The sequence below is a fragment of the Mauremys mutica genome, chromosome 2, assembly GCF_020497125.1.
Source record: "Mauremys mutica isolate MM-2020 ecotype Southern chromosome 2, ASM2049712v1, whole genome shotgun sequence".
NCBI lineage: Eukaryota > Metazoa > Chordata > Testudines > Geoemydidae > Mauremys > Mauremys mutica.
Genome location: NC_059073.1, coordinates 71,676,840 through 71,696,071, shown reverse-complemented (window position 1 = coordinate 71,696,071; position 19,232 = coordinate 71,676,840). Strand labels below are relative to the sequence as shown.

Genomic DNA, 19,232 nt, shown 5'->3' with positions numbered 1-19,232 from the left:
GGTTTTTTTGAATAGCAGTGTCTATCAGGGTCACATATGCACCCTTGGCTTCCTTGGCTTCCCATAGGAGGGCATACAGAACAGGGAGGTGGTGACCCTCCTTCATTCCCCTCAGAATTCAAAATCTGTATAGCTGGGGACTCTGAAAAATTGGTGATAAAGGGTGGGATGTGGGATCCACACTGGCTACAACTTCTCAAAGAACTACAGTTACTGTAGGGTCAGTAAACTTGCTTTCTTCTTTGAGTATGTGTCAGTGTGGATCCCACTGTAGGTGACTGAGAGCAGTATCTTCTCCAAATTTTGGAAATAAAGAATCTCAGCTCTATTAGTCAAACAGGGACTGGAGTACTGCTCTTCTGAACTTGGCATCTGCCCTGGCAGCCATGTCAAGTGCATAGTGTTTCAAAAAAGGTCAGTGGGCTTGTTCCACAAGGCTGTCTTACAGATCTCAGAGATCAGTATATTTCTGAAGCAGGCCAGTGGTGGCTACTGGCCAGGAGCCCAGCTCTGAAGGCAGCACAGCTGCCGGCAGCAGCACAGAAGTAAATATGGCATAATATGGTATTGCCACCCTTACTTCTGTGCTGTTGCCTGCAGAGCTGAGCCCTCAGGCAGCAGTCGCCACTATCCGGCCACCCAGTTCTGAAGGCATCAGCGCAGAAGTAAGGGTGGAATGGTATGGTATTGCCACCCTTACATCTGCGCTGCTGCTGGCGGGGCAGTGCCTTCAGAACTGGGCGCCCGGCCAATAGCCACCGCTCTCCGGCTGCTCAGCTCTGAAGACAGTGCAGAAGTAAAGGTGGCAATACAGTTGACCCCCTCTAAAATAACTTTGTGACCACCCTGAAACTTCCTTTTCGGTCAGGGCCCCCAATTTAAGAAACGCTAGTCTCCCCTATGAAATCTGTATAGAATACAGTAAAAGCACACAAAACACCAGATTTTGCAGGGGGAGACCAGATTTCATGGTCCATGATGTGTTTTTCATAACTGTGAATTTGATAGAGCCCCAGCTATAAGAGAACCTCATTAAGCTTCCACATGGGAGCAGATTCTCTAACTGGAGGGCAAGTATGGAGAAGGTTCTTGAGAGATCTCAATACCAAAAGATGTGAAAAGACCAAGTGTGCCTATATCTGAGTGCGGCATACTGATATTGCTACAAGATGGACTTTGAAGGAGCTACTAGCTAGTCATGCTTTCTTCCGGAGAAGCACCAAGACTACAATCCTTGGTCTTAAGGCCTCAATTGCCCATAATAAAAACCTTTTCCACATCAAGGAGTAAGTCTTCCTATTGGAGAGTTTCTGACCCTGTAAAAAGATCTCCTGAGCCTGCAGAAAACAGTCTGTCAGTCCTTGTTCAAACAGCCTACACCACAGACCATGCAGCGACTGTGGGTCTAAATTTGACCCTGGTTCTGTGATAGCATGTCCAAACCCATGGAAAGGTAGGTGTGTGTGTGCGCGTGTGCGTGTGCGTGCAGATCAGATGGCCAAAATTGCCTTGGCCAGTGGGGGATATCACAATAAATGTAGCTTTATCTTGTCTAATCTTGGATGTGATCCTGGAGATTGGTGCAAAGACATGAGAACCACCAAGCAGAAAGGTGTCCAGAAGGGAACTGGGCCTGTACCCCTTAGACCAGACATCCTCATTTGACACTATCTGCCATGGCAAACAGATGAGAATGCCACACTGGTGAAATATTGGGTCTAGGATGGATTTCCAGTGACCACTTGTGATTAAGAACATAAGAACATAAGAAAGGCCGTACCGGGTCAGACCAAAGGTCCATCTAGCCCAGTATCTGTCTACCGACAGTGGCCAATGCCAGGTGCCCCTGAGGGAGTGAACCTAACAGGCAATGATCAAGTGATCTCTCTCCTGCCATCCATCTCCATCCTCTGACGAACAGAGGCTAGGGACACCATTCTTACCCATCCTGGCTAATAGCCATTTATGGACTTAGCCACCATGAATTTATCCAGTCCCCTTTTAAACATTGTTATAGTCCTAGCCTTCACAACCTCCTCAGGTAAGGAGTTCCACAAGTTGACTGTGCGCTGCGTGAAGAAGAACTTCCTTTTATTTGTTTTAAACCTGCTGCCTATTAATTTCATTTGGTGACCCCTAGTTCTTGTAGTATGGGAATAAGTAAATAACTTTTCCTTATCCACTTTCTTAACATCACTCATGATTTTATATACCTCTATCATGTCCCCCCTTAGTCTTCTCTTTTCCAAACTGAAGAGTCCTAGCCTCTTTAATCTTTCCTCATATGGGACCCTCTCTAAACCCCTAATCATTTTAGTTGCTCTTTTCTGAACCTTTTCTAGTGCTAGAATATCTTTTTTGAGGTGAGGAGACCACATCTGTACACAGTATTCGAGATGTGGGTGTACCATGGATTTATATAAGGGCAATAATATATTCTCAGTCTTATTCTCTATCCCCTTTTTAATGATTCCTAACATCCTGTTTGCTTTTTTGACCGCCTCTGCACACTGCGTGGACATCTTCAGAGAACTATCCACGATAACTCCAAGATCTTTTTCCTGACTCGTTGTAGCTAAATTAGCCCCCCATCATGTTGTATGTATAGTTGGGGTTATTTTTTCCAATGTGCATTACTTTACATTTATCCACATTAAATTTCATTTGCCATTTTGTTGCCCAATCACTTAGTTTTGTGAGATCTTTTTGAAGTTCTTCACAATCTGCTTTGGTCTTAACTATCTTGAGTAGTTTAGTATCATCTGCAAACTTTGCCACCTCACTGTTTACCCCTTTCTCCAGATCATTTATGAATAAATTGAATAGGATTGGTCCTAGGACTGACCCTTGGGGAACACCACTAGTTACCCCTCTCCATTCTGAGAATTTACCATTAATTCCTACCTTTTGTTCCCTGTCCTTTAACCAGTTCTCAATCCATGAAAGGACCTTCCCTTTTATCCCATGACAGCTTAATTTACGTAAGAGCCTTTGGTGAGGGACCTTGTCAAAGGCTTTCTGGAAATCTAAGTACACTATGTCCACCGGATCCCCCTTGTCCACATGTTTGTTGACCCCTTCAAAGAACTCTAATAGATTAGTAAGACACGATTTCCCTTTACAGAAACCATGTTGACTATTGCTCAAGAGTTTATGTTTATCTATGTGTCTGACAATTTTATTCTTTACTATTGTTTCAACTAATTTGCCCGGTACCGACGTTAGACTTACCGGTCTGTAATTGCCGGGATCACCCCTAGAGCCCTTTTTAAATATTGGCGTTACATTAGCTAACTTCCAGTCATTGGGTACCAAAGCCGATTTAAAGGACAGGTTACAAACCTTAGTTAATAGTTCCGCAACTTCACATTTGAGTTCTTTCAGAACTCTTGGGTGAATGCCAGCTGGTTCCGGTGACTTGTTAATGTTGAGTTTATCAATTAATTCCAAAACCTCCTCTAGTGACACTTCAATCTGTGACAGTTCCTCAGATTTGTCACCTACAAAAGCCAGCTCAGGTTTGGGAATCTCCCTAACATCCTCAGCCGTGAAGACTGAAGCAAAGAATCCATTTAGTTTCTCCGCAATGACTTTATCATCTTTAAGGGCTCCTTTTGTATTTTCATCGTCAAGGGGCCCCACTGGTTGTTTAGCAGGCTTCCTGTTTCTGATGTACTTAAAAAACATTTTATTACCACCTTTGGAGTTTTTGGCTAGCCGTTCTTCAAACTCCTCTTTGGCTTTTCTTATTACACTCTTGCACTTAAGTTGGCAGTGTTTGTGCTCCTTTCTATTTGCCTCACTAGGATTTGACTTCCACTTTTTAAAGGAAGTCTTTTTATCTCTCACTGCTTCTTTTACATGGTTAAGCCAAGCCACGGTGGCTCTTTTTTAGTTCTTTTACTGTTTTTCTTAATTTGGGGTATACATTGAAGTTGGGCCTCTATTATGGTGTCTTTAAAAAGGGCCCACGCGACTTGCAGGGATTTCACTTTAGTCACTGTACCTTTTAACTTTTGTCTAACTAACCCCCTCATTTTTGTATAGTTCCCCCTTTTGAAATTAAAGGCCACAGTGTTGGGCAGTTGAGATGTTCTTCCCACCACAGGGATGTTGAATGCTATTGTATTATGGTCACTATTTCCAAGCGGTCCTGCTATAGTTACCTCTTGGACCAGCTCCTGCGCTCCACTCAGGATTAAATCTAGAGTCGCCTCTCCCCTTGTGGGTTCCCGTACCAGCTGCTCCATGAAGCAGTCATTTAAAGTATCGAGAAATTTTATCTCTGCATTTCTTCCTGAAGTGAAATGTTCCCAGTCAATATGGGGATAATTGAAATCCCCCACTATTATTGGGTTCTTAATTTTGATAGCCTCTCTAATTTCCCTTAGCATTTCATCATCACTATTACTGTCCTGGTCAGGTGGTCGATAATAGATCCCTACTGTTATATTTTTATAATTTCTATCCATAGAGACTCTATGGAACCTGTGGATTCGCTTAAGATTTTAACTTCATTTGAATCTACACTTTCTTTAACATATAGTGCCACTCCTCCCCCATCTTCCTGCTTAGAAGTCTACCAGGTTGTTTTTGACCTCTAGTAGGCATTTACTTGGTAGTAGGAGTCACTTGGTGGTGATGGCACCATTTCCAGGACTCAACCACCTCTAGGCAGAGTGGGGATGATCAAGCATCTCAATCTCCAAAGTGTCCATGACCTGCACCCAGCTCTTGAAAGGTCCTGAAGTTGTCCAATGCCTGTATCAGCACCAAAGCTACTTCTTTCCCGGGACAACGATAAGGCGCTGTTAGATAGCGAAAGTGGTCATTTGGCCTCCCACTGTCATGTCTCTGCATTCCAGTGACCAGGGTCTTGCTAGTGAAGCTGCAGGAGAAAGGCACCTCCTCCTTCTTCTGCAAAGACAGTAATTGACTCCTACAGGCCTGAGAAGGTGGGCCCCAAAAGCCCCAATAGGGCCACAGTAATATTCTGTATGTGCACAGAGGGCTGGCTGGTTGCTGGCTATGCTAGTGTCAATCCCCGCCTGTGATTGCGGTCTGTAGAGAGCTTCTGGTTTCTAAATGATGATACTGCTCATAGACCTCAGCAACAAATCATCTCTGCTGGATGTCAGAGAAAAGGCAAGGCCTAGGGATGGTGAGGAGTACGCTTCCACAGGCAGCACTGATTCATAAAATGCCATCTGCTCTGAGGACTATGTCAGTGCAATTGTCTCTCTCAATGCTGAGTGTGGCTCAGGTGTGCTCTAAGTCTGTATTATCGATGCTAGAATGAATATCATGGGGGGGTATGTCCGGTACCAGAGCCATACTGCACCACAGTCAGTTCCTTTCTGCGTATCTTTGATGCTAGGTGTGACTTGCCTTCTGACATCTTCCTGTATCCCTCTTTATGAGAGAGCACAGAGCTCATTCCCCACCCATTCAGGGTGGCCTCTTTCAGCACCGTTTCAACCTCTGAGGTGTCAACTTCGATGCTGGGCTTGCTGATGGGCTTCAGTGCCAGACATGGTACTAGTGCTGATATTGATGCCCGGCCTGGCTTTGGCACCACTTTCTCTGCTGAAGTTTTCAGCATCACCTGCCTGTCAGTTAGATGTAGGCTTGACCATTAAAGGGATCTTCAAATTAGGACTCTTCTGTCTCTAAAGGCACTTTCACAGATTGGTCTGGAATATGAAGCTTCAGCCTTGCATCCCTTGATTTGTGGGTTCTTTCAGAGAAGGAGAGGCAGACTGAGCATCTGCTTAGACAGCAAGACTCTCCCAAGTAGAACACACATCTGCTTGGCCAAACTTTCAGAGGAATTAGACATCACAGAATGGACCAGGCTTGAAGATTGTAGGGTTTGAGTCCACTATGCCAAATTACTGTTCAGTGGGGGTCAGGGAGTGTGCAGGTGCGGGGGAAAGGGCTGCAAGCAGCTTTCTATTTGACAAGCACTAAAAACAGACTAGCATAAGAAAATAAAGAATGAAGATGGTTCTGAAGAATCTCAGAAGATCTGAAGGAGTGTTTTGAGAAGTCTAGCAGGTTGAACACCAGCTAGGTTCCATCTTGTTGCCACAGGTGGCAATAAGTAATTGAAGGAGGGTCACAGCCACCTCATCTTTTATGCCCTCATACAGGAACATGAGGAGCCACAAAGTGTATGTGCAACCCTGAGGGACATGGACATTCAGAAAAATCCAGTCAACGTGCAGAGGTTCATGCACACCTAGAGCGGGATCCACACTGACACATACTTGAAAAATGAATGCTACACACTGTTGGAAAGCTTGAGACCTTTGCTTTCCAGTGTATTTATTTCTAATCCTATTTGTTCATAATATAATATGTTTGACCTGAACAGTCACCGGCTCCTAAGACCAGCAATGCTTTTTTGGCACTGATCCAGGACATTATAGTAAATTGCAGAGCTTGGTCCACTGTAATTTTTATATTAAATATAAATATAAAAAATTAAAATAAATGAATAACGGAATTCATTGCACAGTACAGCAACATTTTGCACTCTACCTGAACTTCTGGTTTAGAAGTGGTATTACTGAATCCTATTTGAGAATCTATCCTGAGTTACACAAATGACTGTCTAGATCAAATAGTTTCATCTTGCTTTCCTCCACATCCTTCTAGATTAAAATTCTAGCTGTTCTAAGTGCTTACAAATCCTGTACACTTCATTTTACACTATAGTAAGTCTTAACAAAAAGCTGAAAGACAAAACAAGACTACAGGGAAATATGAAAACTGATTTAATAGACATAAGTAACTGGATGGCTTGAAAATTGCAAACTATAAAAGTTTCTCCTCCAAATATATTTCTCGATTAAAAGTATTTGGCATTATTTACAATTTATCAAACTGGTTTGAGAAGAAAAATAAAAGATTACAAAAAACCTATCTGAGTTATCAAAAAAGTAAACTTGACATTTGACCATCTGCTACACAATATACAGAAGAGAACAAAAGCTTTACCTTCCATCTGTTTCCACATTCATTACAGACAACAAATGTTGTCATAGGTTCATCAGCACTGCGGGTTTGAACCTACAGTAAAGGGAATGGGGAGGAAAGGAAAGAAAAGTGTTAGCACCATGATCCTGTTCAATTATTTCACATCTGTTCAACGTAAAGTTACTCAATGCTAAAATAAAATTTGTATATCCTAAATAAAATTACCACAAGATCTATCCAAATACATGATTTTAAAAGTTACCATATTTGAAATCCATTGTAAAATGTGCTTCAACATTCCATTTTAAGTGTCGTTATAAAGCTTAAGAATGCAGATTCTCAGCCCCCACAACCTACTCCAGTTCACAAAATGGTTACACCCTCACATGTGAAATGAAACTAGATGAGTTAAAATCTAAGCACCAAGTCAATTGTGAACACGCGAGAGTACAAACTAGGCAAACAGCTAACAAATTGGAATTACCAGATTTTTTACAAAATAATCATGACTATTTCATTTTGCATTTACAGAAAAAAGGTAGTAAAACATCTGTGCCAACACATCCATAGGGAAACCCCTTTGTTTGGCAGATTTAAGTACTAAAAGTATCCATTTCAATAATGAAGATCAATGTAGAACTGTGCAAATATTTTTTAGTTTTGTTTTTATGGAAGTAGCAATTGCACATTCTGCATAGATTTACATAAATATACTTATGATGAGGTGGACTAAAAGTATAAAGATTCAGACAGATTTTTACTGCAAGTGTTTACATCAAAACATTTTAGATACTAGAAGCATAAACTGAGCTTATTAAGCTCAAAGGTATGCATTGCAGCATTGCTGAAATCAACATGGACTTGATTTGCAAGTTTTTGCACACAATTCCTAATTAAATTAGTGGGAGTTGCATGAACAGAAGGCTTGTAAATCAGACCCTATTTTAATAAAATCATAATTAATGTTGAATATTTATGTTAATATGCAGAGGTTTTCTACATATTACATTTGCCATCACCACCCAAATACACAGATAGTTCAAACACACTGAAGCACTAGTTATAGCAGTTAATCTCCCACACATCACAATTTTAAAAACAGCTAGAAAAGAAAGTCTAGCAAAGAATTGCTGAAATGGGGGAAAAAAATACTTGTCAATGTTAAAGAATTTCTAATACATCCTTGGAAAGAGTTTAATTAGGGTTGGGCTTAACTGCTGATTTCTAGGATGAGTGCTTCTAGTTGCACCAAGTTGAAGGATTGAGGAAAGAGTAGCAAAGTAATAAGATGAATATTTTCTCCATAGAAGCATATACAAATCTATGAAATACCAACAGAAATAAGAATATTTGGAAATACAAATTCACTGTTCATAATTGGTTGTAAAAAGAGGCTTTTTTTTGCGCCAATGTTTAACTGCTATTTCTCTAAGAGACGAATATTAATTTGCTTTAGGCTAATGAACCAAGAAATATTTAAAAGTAACTCAAATACTGCTATATTATAAATGACAATTTTCTTCAACTATCAAGTTACAAAATGCTGAAACAAAAATTCTTTAAAAAAAAAAAAAGAAAATTTCCTTAAAATTGAGATTCAGCCTTGACAAGAAAAAAAGGGAACAACAAGAATGATTATGTACCTGTGTGTAAGTGCAATTCTTCTTTTTACATTTGCCACATGTAAACAGGTCAGTCTGGGTGCCTCCTGTCTTAGCCATCTGGTGCTCTCTGATAGCCTCTTTGGTCAGATTTTTGCGCATCTCTTTCAGCTCATCACTTGCCATCTCCTGTTATGGACAAAGACTGTCTACCATAACATTGTCAATTTGCTGTTGGGTCGTCTCTTCTTACAGTTTTGATACACTATTGCTAGTATGACCACTGTATACATCAACCTAGCAAATTTCATTTTGAAAATGTATATAATCATATTGAGGACAGGGTTTTGTTTTTAAATCCAGGAATACTTATCCTATCAAGTGGCAAAGTCATTCTATGAATCTTGGATCTTTTATCTTTGCTAAATTCTCACTGAATAAGCTTCAACTTTACTTATCACAAATTCCACTAAGTTTGCCAAAGATGCTACCTAAAGTTAAAACATGTCTTCATTCCTTTAAACTGTTGGTGAAACAGCAGAAGTTACATAACTACCAAATTTGCAAAAATGTTTGCATGCAAAACATGTCTGACCAGTGACTATCAGAAAGGCTAAGTGAAGACACTAGTTAGTGTCGGGGTAAAGAAGAAAAGGCAGTAGAGAAAGGTCCCCAGGAATGAAACCTTGTGCAATTTTCTGGTTGTGAAAAATTTAAAACTCACTATTTTTGTTTTTGCATTACCAAAAGTTTATTTCCACCATGAAACACAAATATTTCGTCTAAAAACAAAAATATTTAAGTCAATATCCAAGTGACTGGCCTCCATGGTGTCTTGTTACACAAAACGGCAGCATTACAGAGTTAGAAGCTTTCATTTCTAACTTCTGTTAATTTTTTTAAAAGCTTTTTCAGGGTTCCAGACACCAGACAGGGTTTTTAAACTGTAACAGAGCCTAAGCGAGGCGGCTCTCTCTAAGGAAGCTCTCTCCAGATATTGCACAATCGGGCTTCAAAATCAGTTTTAAATTATGTATGTTCCTATTCTATACAAACTGCCCTTTACATAAAGCATTTTATGTAAAATAATAAGTCCAAAACTTCACACTTATTAGCTCAAGCTTTAAAAGATGAGATGTTAAAAATTTTAAGCACGTAATTGATGCTGTTCCTTTGAAAATATTCTACTCTGGATACCAGTTAATTGTTTTTACTTCAGTTTACTTGATCAGTTGGGTGCTCCATACTTTCTTAATGTTTTGTATGCAGGAATGAGCATTCCTAATTTTTCCACTGACCCAGTATCTGCATGGGATTTAGCAGTTCAATTAACACTGCTCCAGATTAAATACCTATCTCCTCTACATCAGCTGTCTTTACAGATATTTAGCCACTTAACTCAAAATCTTTTTAGTCTGAAATGAATTTAAAATCCCAATAATGATTGACCCTGAAGTGTTACTTTTTTATAAATACAATTATCAGAACAAAATAGAACCACATAGAATCAAAATGCCATCTGATTCTCTTTATACATATGTACTGGTCTGCCACCCTAAGTATACTTGTCTATATGCCCAGACCATTTTTCTCTTGAAGAACAAAGATCACCAATACTTATGACCTGTATGAATAGCTTATCTTCTGATCTAGTTCCAATCTTTTTTTTTCTTTGCCTGTTTGAGCACAACAAAATTTAAAAATGCTGACACAATTACAAAGCAGGTCTAAGCTCTTATTAATTCTGTTTTTGTTTTTATCGTAACCTCTAATTTTATGTAATCAAGTTCATTGTTGCTACCTCTGTAGAAACTACACAAAGGCACTGACCCTAGGAAATTTCATTTAACGTTCCTCAGGCACAAGTCCCATATTCTCCTCTCCAATTATTTTCATATTCACTTCCTAAATCCACTTTGGATCACCAACATTTTTCATAAAACCCTGTGCTATGTAACTCAAACATTTTAAGTCAGCATAAATTGTTGCATCAACTTGTATGGTCATTTCCCTGAACCTTATTCAAAAAGACACAGAATAGGGTTGTTAAGTAGGATTGTTTAAGCTACTGCACTTAGCAGTTATTAGACTGGACAGGGTTACACTGTTTTCTGTCCGTTTTCCAATTTCCAATGCAAGTTTCCCTTTTTAAGCCTTTCAGTATCAAAAGTTAACTTGGGAAGTTAGCTAGAGAGGTTCTGTCCTTCCTATTAACAATTCTGCAGTAAATTCCACTTTTACCAAGTTTTAACTTTCTGTCTTGGGTTGATAAGCCATCCCAATTCCTTTTTCTAATAAGATTTTTAGTGTTTTGTCAAATACAAGTATGAATTTAGTCAGTTTTAAAAAACTTTTCCCTAAATATTGTGCCAGTGACATTTTAGTGATCTGTTCATCCTATGTTCCTCCTCCTTTGTAGTAAAACACAGAACATACCTAGTCAAGTTTCTTTCAAAGGCATTTTTAAAAACAACAACATTTAAAAACAATCAGTACTTAATCCTTTTTTAAAATATCCATTGTTATAGTTTAAATTTAATTTGCTTTTCTTTAATAGCAGGATCTTATTTTATTATCTTAATTAGTCCATTTCCTAGCTTATTCTTTCCCTCTTATTTTGTCTTTTTGTTAAAAAAATAAATATACTTGGGTACTACAAAGTGTTTGCAGTATGATAAACTAACCACAAATTTTAAAATTAACAGAAATTTTAAATAGTACTAAAAATAGCTCCAAAGGGTCTCACTACCACAAAGAAAGGAGACTCACCTGTAAAATTCAGGATGATATACCTAGCGTAGAAGTAGTCAAAATGCTAAAGCTAGCACTTGCCAAATACAAAGGCAGTGCTCTTTAATACTGATGATACAGTGCACCCAAACGGGCCACAACTTGTTAGCCTGGGAACCACAGTTCACCTCCCCTAATTTGAAGGTTGTTGCTGGTACAGGCTACATTTTTTTTTTAAATGCAGTACATTCTATTTCTAAGCTTTCTCCCTGAAGCACTCTCAGGAACATTCTACCTGCCTCTTGCTTTATTCAGGCATCACAACTTTTAGAATTACCCCACTATTTCTATGAATCTGCAAGCCATTATACTGCTGATAATTGTGGTTTGTCTTAAGTGCCTATGCTTATGAGAGTGTGAAGATACAAAGTATAAGAATGTTGATGGTTTGTATAGTTAAGTCAAACAGAGTAATAAAAGTTACAAGACCTAATATTTACTTACCTCTGCTGTCATTTTGGCAAACCTGTCTGGAGGTATGTTCCCACATAATACATTTTTTCTTAGATTAGGGTTCTTTGTGTCCTTGAGATTTGCTATTCTACTTCGTACCCTATTTTTGTATTTCATGTCAGTGTTTTTCAATTCTTGATATATAGGTGCTTAGGACTTAAGGAACACATCATCAACAAGTAACATGAAGAACACAATACAGTACTTCATTGCTTTGCAAATGTTTGCCCAGGTTTACACAGGCTTGGCAGGATTAGATTTTTATCAGTAAATGTCAGTAAAGATCAATTTTACCATATACACACAGACGAAAAATATTTCCATCAATAATAACAGAAATGTACAGATCAGCACAGTGATAAAAAATACTGCTTGAGAATGTATTATTTTTATTTAAAGATATTTACTTTGTATATTTTAACATGTGATGTTGACAATTTGTGTTTTAATTGTTATAAAACTAAAGTTTGAATCTCAATGTCTATGGTCATTAAATAATTGTCTTACCTTCCTCAATTTCCCACAACTGTGAAAATTTAAAGATACTTACAAGCAAACATCTATACTATCTACCAAAATTATTTTAAAAAAATAGAAATAAAATTCTGCTAACCCTACTCTTTACGCTGTTGATCAGGACCTTTCTTAGCAATGGCTGCCAGTGCTTGAATTACATAATTTTCTCAATTTCTTCTGCTCAACTCATGGCAACTAAGTAATGAAACTGCAGATCTCTCAAGATCGCTCTTTGACTTGTGGGAGCCTCCCACAAGAGTGCAACAGGCATCTTAAATTCATTCTGCTGAGGAACTGATTAGTTTCCAAAACAATACAGTGTTGATATCTGAGCATCAATAATACCCAATCAAATTTCCAATGAAAAATGCAGCTTCCAAAGTTTTCAACTTGGCTACCTGATTTCTGTACAGAAAACATTCTCACGTTTTATGCTAAATGGCTGGGTAGCATCAGAAAGCTCGGATTGTTACTACCTATATAGCATTTGGTCAATTGCTAAGTAATAGATGTTGTCTGTTGCCAGTTTGGCTTCTTTGAAAACATTTTAAAATCAATTTAATGAAGTTGGGGTGTGTGGGTGGAGGAAAGAGTCCTGATTTGTGTAAGCATTAACCACATTAGAATTAAAAACAAAACAACAAAAACTACACACTTAAAGCAAAAGAAGATTAAGCACTTTGATAATGCCAAGAAAATGTGTGACTAAGATTCATCCAAGATTATAGGAACACAACACCACCACCTAGCTCTTATATAGCACCTGTCATCGGTAGATTTCAAAGCTAAGGCATAAAGAGAAGTAACTTGCTCAAGTCAGAGGTGGGAACAGAACCCACTTCTGCCAAGAACCAGTCCAGAGCTCTATCTACTAGGCCACACTTTCTCTATAATTTCACCACCGATCACTTCAGTAAGATATCTGCTATAGCTGCTGCTAGCAGCAACAACCTTAGAACTATCACTTAATTAAAAAGAGTTCTGTATGTAATTTAATGTTCATAAATTGTGAGAATTGCTTCTCACACTAAAAATTTTCACACTGCTGTACTGAACAAAATGAGTATTTTCCTATTGAATAAAATCAACGTTCATTATATGGAACAAACTTTCCCCCCCCCCCCATTTAAACAGCAATATAAATCCATCAGCAAATACTAATTCTAGAGCACTTAGATATACCACAAAGGATATCTTCTTCAATCTGAGATCCCAGCTCTTCCTCATCAGCACCAATAGCAATGTAGTCATCTGAACAAAAGAGAAGTTTGATTATTATCATTAAGTGGACATCAGATTTCCTTAGCAGCTCAAGTACCCACTGGGAATCCTGGAAAGCATAAGTTATGCCACAACATAGTATGCATTTTCAGAAAAAATAGTGCACTACGTACTTTTATGATAGCAAAACCCTGTTAGCTCATTATTTTGCAGAGCACACAAAAGGTAAAGACAACAAAATTGATAGAAAAGCAATGGCCTAAAATCTTAACCAGGAGCTAAACTGTAGATGTAGGTACTGTACAAAGAGCTTTTGTGTTATTAGTTAAGTCTTGAAGATTCTACTCAGTTTGACAAATGTCAATCTTTGCTCTGAAAGAAAAGACTGAATTATCACTTCAACATGTGTGATAAAATTCACTCTCAAGATAGCATGGGTACATTCAATTAGTGTTAGATGATAGCAGAATCAGTAATTAAGTTGTAGAAAGGAGCTTAATGGACATTAAAAATATAATGAAAGCAGACAAACTGAAGTTCAATAAAACAGGAAATTTAAAGTGGTAAATAAAATAGGTAAAATACTTAAACTCTAAAAGACAGCACGAAAAGTTTGGCCTGAAATGCCCAATCTTAGAAATCTCTGAGTAGAGATTTTGGAGAGAAAAAGTAAAAGAAACATTTACTTCCCAATTTGACAGAGGACAGGCTAGACAGTGCAAGCACACTATCAACATTTTCCACCTTCCTTCCTCTCACTTTCATTTGCATTTTAAAAAGATCAAAGAACACCAACTAGAAATTAAGTCAATTTCATAAAATAAGTTAAAAAAATAGTTTCAGGTACCACATCTATCAAATGCCCATGTCAACTTGTGTGTTTTACAATCACATATTCCTACTTTAAAAAAAAAAAAAAAAAAAAGAAGAAGTGTTCTCCCCTTTTGATATGTGGAAAGCCGACAAAAACAGCAGAACATGACTGATTACTGATGGGGAAAACAGTGAAAATGCCTTCACTCAAAATGCTGTCAAAATGCACAATGTAAGAAAACTGAAGAGAAGAAATAACTCACTAATCTATTAGCGTAGCAATAATTTTAGGTAAGTTTCCAAAGACAAGTGTGATTTAAATTGACATTGCATAAAATTTGCAAAAGTTACCTAAGTGATTCAGGAGACTAAATTACATTTACCCAAGCATTTAAGTCAGTTAGGCATCTTAACTTTCATTAACTGCCAGCTGGATTTAGACACGTCCAAAAAACATTACCCCTTGTCTAACTGCTCCTGGCTGCTCTCTGCAAGTGAGTCTGTATAAAAATGGATGACTCAGTATTTAGAAAGTGAGCCCTACTATGGGAGAGAGAGTGTTAACGTGAGGGCAGGACTTGGGCCTACATATAACATTGCTCTAGTGCAGTGGTTCTCCAGTCCGCTGCTTGTTCAGAGAAAGCCCCTGGTGGGCCAGGCCAGTTTGTTTACCTGCCGCATCCGCAGGTTCGGCTGATCGCAGCTCCCACTGGCTGCTGTTCGCCACTCCAGGCCAATGGGGGCTGCAGGAAGGGCGGCCATAGGGTGACCAGACAGCAAGTGTGAAAAATCGGGATGGGGGTGGGGGGTAATAGGCGCCTATATAAGAAAAAGACCCAAAAATTGGGACTGTCCTTATAAAATCGGGACATCTGGTCACCCTAGGTGGCCATCACATCCCTCGGCCTGTGCCACTTCCCACAGCCCACATTGGCCTGGAGCGGCAAATCATGGCCAGTGGGAGCCACGATCAGCCGAATCTGAGGACGCGGCAGGTAAACAAACCATCCTGGCCCGCCAGGGGCTTTCACTGAATAAGCAGCGGACCAGCTTTGAGAACCACTGCACTAGGGCTCAAAGAAAAGGGGACCCAGGCTTCATTTTCTGAAGGAAGAGAGAAAGTAGCAGGAAGGATCCAGGCTGCCTATACATACGTTGCTTTGAGCACACTGATCTTTTTGTACATAATTCTCAGTATTATCCCATTTAGTATTTTCACTCACTTATACTTTGTAGTGCCTTAGTAACAAACTTCATACAAAAACTCATGCTCAAAAATCCCTTAAAAAAAAAAAAAGTTTATTGTCCTTTTCACTACACAAGTCAGTTTGAACCAAAGAGAAGGTTAATAATGAACAGATTTCGTTCCCACTGATAAGGGACTATGTACATTTGTGGAATAAGTTTTGAATTTAGTTTAAAACAGAGTTTTTATATATATATATATATATATATAATTTGGCTAAAGGATAGCTTTAGAAGGGCGGGAGCATGAAACGGTACAGTTATTTAAAAGGTGTAAACGAGCAGTAAAAGGAGAAGCTTTTTGTGAGGATCTCATGGAGATGTACAGATTAATGTGCACAAAATGTATAGGTTATTTCTGTATTTTGAAAATAAAAAATAAAAAGGAGCAAAGGTAAAGTTAAGGGTAAATGTAGGAACCGCAGGAAAACAAAAGCCTTGACAGAGAGGTCTACTGGATTACAGAATAATCTCCCAAAGGAAGTAGTGAAAATCTTATTTTTCAGTATAAAACACAAAGGTGTAAGAAAACTCCTGGCACTGAAAACAAGATGGAATAGATCACTTCATTGTCCACCTCCAAATTTTATAACTCTCAAAAAACATGGAAGCTAACACCCCTAAAACTGGACGAGAAGAGAATACGTCTGTCATGGATTGGATACTTAATTTTAAATATGTCAAATTCTTTATCAAAACACCAGTGCCAGATGTATTGTAACAAAATTAAGTTTCAACTGAAATGGAAACGGAGCTTCTGGCTACCAGAATTTGAAAGGTCACAGGACCCAGGGGGACACTGTGGTACCCTTCCCCCTGCTTCCCCCCCCCCCCCCCCCAAAAACCCACTGAAACTATATCTTTCATGGAAACAGATTAAATTGATGATACAAGGAGGTAATGGCTAGCATGTATCATGAAGAGGATTCTCTGCTGTTGGAAAGTAGTCGTCAGATGGGTTGGAGCAGGAAATGCACCTCAGCATGTTTCCAGGTTGCCAGGTTTATGCTAATCTGGATGAACCTATACCTGACTATCCGGCCTGGTTGTATAGAATTCAAACTGGTCTGACAATCAGTGCTAGGATACACAGGAAGAAGAAACAAAACAAAATCCAATACTGTAAATAAATTCTACAAAGCTCACCCCCTGTTTTGAGAGCAGCAGCCAGCATTTCTCTACATTTCACTCGTACAGAATCTGAAGTACTTGGAGCCCGAGGAAAAGAAGGGATGAAGGAATCAGATGAAGCATTAGCCTCCTCTTTCCTGATGCTGGAGTTGCTACTGGAACTGCTACAGTGGGTAAAAACAGAAAAGTGGCATGAAATGTCTTTTCTCCAACGTGTTTCAGCCTAGATCAAAACAAACTTTTTGTTTGATCTTTACATCTCATTAACAATATTCCCATAACAGAACAAAGGTAACATTTATGCAATTATTTAGAGCTACAGACATTGTTGAACTTCAGTAAAAAGGATCTTTGAAATACTTGTTTCTATGTGATATGGGGTACAACAAGAATTTTACTAAAGAGGGTGCCCAGATCAAGTGATCCTCTGGGCTCCCTTGTGCTGTAGTAGCCACTCCAGCCCCCACTTACGCCTCCAGCTCCCAGACATATGCAGTTTACAAGGAATGACATGTGGGGGCAGAAACACAGATCAGTCTCCCACAGTATTTGCATTGTAAGGGCACTAGCCCCCACCAGGATGTTTTCCCCCACCCCAAAGTGGTGGCCTCTCAACATGTCCAAGTCCAGCATAGCACAGGGAGTGGGCCCAGTCTATAGGGTATGGGGTCTCCACCAGGGTCCCAAGCCCAGCTAAAACCCAACTTGGGGTGCCAAGGGAGGCCCTCAGTGAGGCGGTATGTCGATGCAATGGTTCCCCTCCTGGCCAAGTGGGGTGTGGTCATTGGCTCACTCAGCTCAGCGGGGCTGTCAGTATATTCCTGGTACTCCAGAATCTGGAAAATCCTCTCTGATTTCAGGTCCATCAAGTGATTGGTAGGGGGACCTTGGCCCACCCACTCAACTGGGTTCCAGCTCAGGGCCCTCAAGATAGACAAGCAGGATCAGGGTTCGCCTACTCTGACAGTGCCCGGAGCTGCTTCCTACCTTCCCTGGGCCTCTGCAGGCTCTTCAGTCTGTTGGTCCATTCATCCCTTTTTGGGGTGTTGTCCCTGGGCGGCTCTTTAGCACTTTACTGACAGAAGTTCTCCGGCCTTTTCACGGTCCTGGTAGCTCCCATGCCCCTCAGCTTCCCAGCCCTTTTATCCTCCCAGCTGCTGTGAGGATGCCAATCAGCAGCAGCCAGCAGTGCCTGTATTACCCCTTTTGTTGCCGGGCCAAGGTGAGGTACATACACCCCACGACACCCTGCTCCACACTGACAGCCAAAAGTCTGCTAAATCTGTTAATACATTCTGGTTTTGTGGGAGGTAGACTGCCAACAGGGTAATCTGATGGCTGACACCATCAGTTCCACAAACTGACTGCTTCTGCACACAAGGGGAAGGATCTCGCTCCTCCCTGTCTATTGATGCAAAAGTCCCAAGCCTTTCCCAGTTCTGTCCTCAACAACTCCCTGGTACAATTCCCTTCCTTTCACTGTACTCCACTTTCCTGAGGTGTCTTGCCTGTCATGATTCTGTAAATATTGTACATTCCTTAAATTAGCTTTTAATTATAAATGTCACTTTATTCTTTTAGAACTTTTATGGGAATAGAAATGGGTGGTAAAGGGCTTGATTTGAAGCACTGTCCCTGTCTCTTCCCCCTGAACCAGGTTGAATGCCTAGGATGCCATTTTTGTTTTTCCCGCACTTCAGAAACACGTTGGTGGTGTTGTGATGTTGTCCAACATTACGAGGGTATAGTGACTTTGAATGAACAAGAGAAAGGCTTTGCAAGCCTTTCAAACTGCTTAAAGCTCTAGAAAATTAATGTTCATCCAGGATTCTTGTTATATCCAGGTGCCTTGTACTGTCTGGTTGTCCACATGGGCTCCTCAACCCAATAGGGATGTGTCAGTAACAATCACCTGTCCGGTGCAGAGGCAAGGAAGGGAACGCTCACGCATACCTGAGAGGGATACTTCCACAATAATAGGGACAATATCACTTCGGTGGGAACAGTCACTATGATGCTCAAGGACTGTAAGTGTGGAGAGTACAATGTTTGAAGCCATGCTTATAGGCAACAAAGATGGAGCCTTGCAAATGACATGACATATACATGAGGCCACATGGCCTAGGAGAGAGAGAGAGAGAGGTCTTGACAGGCACTTTGGGGTTGCTTATGACCTGGTCTACGATATTGTTGATAGCTTGAAACCTGCCCCTCTGCAGGGAAGCCCTTGCCATGATTGAATTTAACAATGCCCCCAATGAAGTCTAAAGTCTGCATAGGGGGTGAGGATGGATTTTTCGGCATTTATACTGATCCCCAAAGAGGAGAGAAGTTGCAGCATTGTCAAAGTCGACACATGGTCCTTTTAGTGTAACCTGGTGACAAGGAGACAATCGTTGACACAGGGAAAGAATGTGAAACCACAACATCTGATATAAACTGCTACTACAGAGCACACCTTGGTAAAGGCACTGGAGATAG

At 39.9% G+C, this 19,232-nt stretch overlaps 1 protein-coding gene across 4 annotated transcripts in view; it reads right to left on the bottom strand.

The window, feature by feature from the left end:
- The window catches only part of TCEA1 (transcription elongation factor A1), a 61,287-nt gene that overhangs the window by 4,203 nt on the left and 37,852 nt on the right, over positions 1–19,232 (bottom strand). For all 4 annotated transcript variants that reach the window (XM_045004643.1, XM_045004645.1, XM_045004644.1 and 1 more), the window contains 5 exons: positions 16,767–16,915; positions 13,536–13,592; positions 11,817–11,971; positions 8,625–8,771; positions 7,003–7,074 (listed from right to left, as the gene is read on the bottom strand). In XM_045004643.1, coding sequence (XP_044860578.1) covers positions 7,003–7,074; positions 8,625–8,771; positions 11,817–11,971; positions 13,536–13,592; positions 16,767–16,915 — 580 coding nt within the window. The remainder of the gene's footprint in view (positions 1–7,002; positions 7,075–8,624; positions 8,772–11,816; positions 11,972–13,535; positions 13,593–16,766; positions 16,916–19,232) is intronic.